This window comes from Buceros rhinoceros, unplaced genomic scaffold (assembly GCF_000710305.1).
Source record: "Buceros rhinoceros silvestris isolate BGI_N320 unplaced genomic scaffold, ASM71030v1 scaffold8476, whole genome shotgun sequence".
Classification (NCBI taxonomy): Eukaryota; Metazoa; Chordata; class Aves; order Bucerotiformes; family Bucerotidae; genus Buceros; species Buceros rhinoceros.
In genome coordinates, this window is record NW_010419263.1 from 10,334 (window position 1) to 15,202 (window position 4,869).

The window sequence follows — 4,869 nt, forward strand, 5'->3', positions numbered from 1 at the left end:
AACCTCAACCTCCCCTGGAATAACTAAAGGTTCCTCTTGTCCTGGTGCTTGTTCCTGGGGAGAAGAGACCAACACCCGCCCGTTCCCTCCCACTCCACCCCCAACTCTAACCTCCTGTCAGGGAGTTGTCAGAGCCAGAAGGTCTCCCCGGAGTCTCCTTTGCTCCAGGCTCCACCCCAGAGGTCCCTCAGCTGCTCCTCAGTGCACTGTGCTCCAGACTCTTCTCTGGACACGCTCCAGCCCCTCAATGTCCTTCTTGGCGTGAGGGGCCCAAACTGAACCCAGGATTTGAGAGGTGGCCTCCCCAGTGCCCCCAGTCCAGGGGAACGATCCCTGCTGGCCACACTGTTTATTCATCTTTAATGGAATCAACAAACTCCTTTCGTAGTAACACAGTCTGGCAGGTTCAAGTTGATGAAAGGAGCAAAGGAAAAACCGCCCAACCAACTGCTTTGATCATGCTTGGAAAAAACCCAAAAAGCCCTAAACGCCACAAAAAAAAATTCCTTCTGTTCAGAAGAAAGGAATTTGAACCACTGCTTGTGAAAAAACAATTCTGATCAGCAAGGCAAATGCCACTTAATTATTATTGCTCCAAAAACTCAGTCTTTGATTACAAGTTTAGTCTACCAAAGAGAATGGCCAACAACCAGCCATGATCACTGCACAAACACCTTCCAACTCCAAATTTTTGTAGAAGATAAAATAAGATTAATTTCAGCCTGTAGAAAGGCTTGGCAGGTTTTCCACAGCAACTGCCTTGATGCAAAGAGATGGGCCTTTCGCAACAAAAGGAACTTTAAGTCACACAGAAGTGAATGAACAAGGCTTCACAAGCAAGAAAGGTCTAATCTGGGTGGAGAAGTTTTCCTCCTCTTCTTTCCCACAAGCTTCTATTATACAACTTGCAAGTTCTGCTTTAGAAGCGGTTTCTTTTAAGAACTAATCGGAACCAAAGCGTATGGAAAACCACAGCGAAACTGCCTTGTTACCACACAGTGGTATTCCTAACAATTCCTATTCTTCTGCTCCAGCAGAATATTAATCTCTTATCACCCCATTAATTTCTGAGCAGCACAAGAGTGAACCAGTTATGCAAGTCTATCTCATGCCATGAGAATCAGCCTTCATCAGCTTTTAGACTTGTAAGTGGCCAGCAAAAGAATACAAACATTCAACATTTGCGTAAAGCATTTCGTGTTGCCTTGTAAATACTTTTTTTGTCCCCTGACTGGTCCATCGGCCTGATTCCAACACCGCTTCTGCAAGTCAGGATATTTTTGTGTCATTGTTATGTTGTGCTAATTCAAGAACGAGTGTGTTTGGGGTAGGGAAGTGCATTAAGCTGGAGAAAATGCCACACTCGCTGCTGCTTTAGACAACAAGAATCAGTGACCTCAGCAGCTCTACAGGGGTTGTAAAAACCCATCCACATTATTGGTGAATCAACCATTCTCTGAATGTTTTAGATATGGTCACACTATGTAACTGGAAGTCAAGAGGTGCCTGGAGAAACCCTGCAAGTGCCTTCTACAAATTCAAGTTTCAGAGACTTGATCCTTCCGGGGTGAGACATTAAAGTATCAAATTAAAGAGGAAAACAAGTGAAAAACCATCATCCCCACCTACGCCGTCTTTACATCAGCGCATGTTGAAGTGCACCAGAACATGGTACCGCGAGAAAAAGAAAGCAACCCCTCTGGGAACAGCGGCTATGATCCTCACAGGCATATTATTAGAAAAAGAGCCCTTAAAACCAGACCTACTTACAGGGATAAGGAACCTTGAACCAGGGAGCTACCAGCAGCACTCCTCGCCGGGCGTCCGTGCGAGCGTAGAAGCCGTACTTCGAACTGTCGGGGGGAAAGACGTCCGTCACAGTGAAGATGAAGCAAAGCAACCATGACACCAAAATAGCTAAAATGATCTGCGGAAGAGGAGAGAAAAAGCTGTTTAAAATAAACTGTCACTGGCGACAGCCAACGGCGAACAGCTCCTGCAGAGGGTATCTGTTACGCACACCCGAGTGGGATCTGCAGGAAAATCTGAGCAAGCAGTAGATCCTGTAATGGATCCGTCTGGTGTTTCCCCCCGGCCCCTAGCGAAGGGGCTGTTACAAAAGCTTTGGAATAGGAGCAAACCTCTTCTCCCCCCTAACAAATGGGAACGTTTCCAAATGGGCACTTAGAACTAGTGAGTTAGTCTCAACTTCACCAGAGAAATGAAAAGAAGTCTTTCAGGCGGGGGACGGAGTATTGCCTTCAGAAAGCCGGAAGAAAACCACCCCGCTATGGTGGGCTCGGTTTAGGCTTTCACTGCAGGCGCAAACACCGCTTCTCTACCCCCTTCCCTCCCCTCCATCATCTGATGGGATCCAACAAAAATATAATAGGAGTCTATTTCCTGTGGCAAATGAACCATTTATTTTCGTTTCCCATGAGCCCATTTGAGCTTTTATCTCACCTTTGTGATTTATTGTATGATTAAGAAAATCAAAACAAAGAAAAAAAAAATCCCAAACAGCAATTAAGGGTTTTTTTGCCAACTGAAGAAGTTGTTCAGCTACTCACAGGGAACATCTTGAAGAGCTGCAGCCTGTACGCTGTCCATCCCTTCTTGGACTTGTAAATGGGTAAAGGAAACTTGACATTTCTGGCATACTGAGAAAACAACAACACCAGGAAAATCGTCCTGAGAAGAAAGGAGGAGGAGGAGGAGGGACAAGAGAGGCAGGTCATTAGCACCAGTGCATTAAACATCCTTCTCAGCTCAAACCTCTTCGGGCACAGAACGTATGTGCACATTTTCAATTAAGCACAAGACAAGGTATTAGAAGAGAAGATATTTCAAATTAATTGTTATTCCACAAAAGTCAAACCAACATAATTTGTATTCTAAAGCGCTGCAAAACCAGCCAGCAGCCCCCAGCTAAATGGAACCAGGAAAATGGATCAGCCTGGAGAAAAGTCTTTGGAGCTAAGCTGCTGTTAGCAAAGAGCTTCGCGGGGCCGCCTGCTTCTTTTCACCCCGAACTCTCTCTGCGTGTCCAGGTCTGCTGGGCACATGAAGGACAAAGGCTGCTGCCAGCAAATGGGACCAAACAGGAAAGCTGGAGGCCAGTATACACCAACTGTTACATTCCAAATTTGCATAAAACTTCAAAGCACTTGAAAAATTTCTGTCGAGGGAAATTCGTCAATTCTCAAGAATCCCCATTTTCTTTTTAAACCTGCGTTTTTCACTAAACAGCTGTAAATCAGGCAGAACAGAGCCCCCAAGCCCCAGGATTCCAGCTAACTGCAGTTCACCAGTAACCCAGTTTATTATAGTTTTTCGATGCCTCAAGTATGATGCATTTTCCCCTCCCATCCAAACTGCTCAGCTCCTCTACAAGCTATAAATTAACTCAACTCTGCTGCGGGGAAAACCGAAAGCTGGGGCAGGTTGCTCCATCCTGAAAGAAAACCCAGTTTTGCTGTCGAAAGGCAGCACAGAGTTGAGCTGTCTGGAGAAGCGAAGCTTCTCCGAAACTTGAGATTAGGTTTTTATCAGCTGACTTAAAAAAAAAAAAAAAAGGCGGATTTTAAGCCTCCCTCCCTTTTCTGCCCAAGATCAGTTTCAGTCTGTAAGAAACAAAACAGGGCTTTATTCTCTCTGGGTCTGCAGGGACAAAGAGCTCTGCACAAGAAGGGTGTCATTTAGAGCCGCTGCCGCCACCAGAGCCGCAGGATAAAGGCACCTTTTCCTCGCGCTCAGGAAACGTTTTGGCAGCTCTCCCGAAGTCCATTACAGAGAGATGGGCTCGAAGAGCAGCTCGCCCTGAGGAGGGGTGCCTTGGCACTTTGATTTATTTAGGACAGAGTTGTAAATAATGTAATAATGTCATATTATAATGTAAATAATACACTGGCTATGTGGTGGGGGGCTCACTGCCATGCTGTGAAATGTTCCCAAAGCTTTAAACTCCCAGAGAAAGTTTTGTTCACCTCTATATACACATATATACACACAGACAAAGGTCAGCTCAGGAATGATTCCCCTTTTTACAGCTCACAGTGCGATGTGTTTTATGGATTAAACTATTTCAGCCTGGCGCCTGCAGAACAAGCAAGGTCAGACAACACAGATGCTGGAAGTCTGCAGCTCGGAGAGGACGACGGCTCTGGCACAGGCACTGTGCTGCTGGGCTGGGCGGCGGGACAGTATTTCCACCTCAGTGGAATAGGGGAGACAACTTCAAGCATATTTTTGCTTGGCAGAAGCCAGAAACACTGATTGACTGGGTAAAATTCAAATCCTGCTCCTAAATTGATTTTTTTTTCCATTTGCAAAACGTCAGCTTTAACTCCATATCCAGTTCACCAAAGGGCTGTTTGACTGACTTCGCATTAGGTCCAACTTGCACAGAATTTGTTTTACAGGAAAAGAAAACATTTGTTTGGGTCAGCTGTGTAACATAATAGAATTACACAAATATTCATGCTGGTAACATCCAAAATAAGAGAGAATTAAACAGCCCTTTTAATCATAAGCTGTGCTTATGGAAGACTTTACATGTTGAAAGTCCAGTGCTAACAGATTAGCCAGATCAGAGTCTGATCCCAGCGCTAAGTTGGTTGCTATACACTGAATACAGTAACTGCTTCAGCCAGTTCCCTTCTCCCTAAAATGTGGTTTCCATCTGGACTTGGCTGGTTATCCACAGCATCTCACAGGAAGCTTTTGCCTGCTCTTCATCTCATTTTTCTCAGTTACTCCCTTTCACCACTTTAATTTCCCTGACCTCTCTGCCTACAGCATGCCCTGCCCTGGAATTCACTCGAACCCTTTTTGTCTACCAAACCGGACTCTGGCTGCTCACGCCTCACG

The 4,869-nt window shown here is 45.4% G+C and overlaps 1 protein-coding gene across 1 annotated transcript in view; it reads right to left on the reverse strand.

The window, feature by feature from the left end:
- The window catches only part of SLC23A2 (solute carrier family 23 (ascorbic acid transporter), member 2), a 24,742-nt gene that overhangs the window by 6,083 nt on the left and 13,790 nt on the right, over window positions 1–4,869 (reverse strand). Inside the window, exons 8-9 of the mRNA XM_010138847.1 lie at window positions 2,571–2,691; window positions 1,771–1,927 (exon numbers count right to left, since the gene is read on the reverse strand). Coding sequence (XP_010137149.1) covers window positions 1,771–1,927; window positions 2,571–2,691 — 278 coding nt within the window. The remainder of the gene's footprint in view (window positions 1–1,770; window positions 1,928–2,570; window positions 2,692–4,869) is intronic.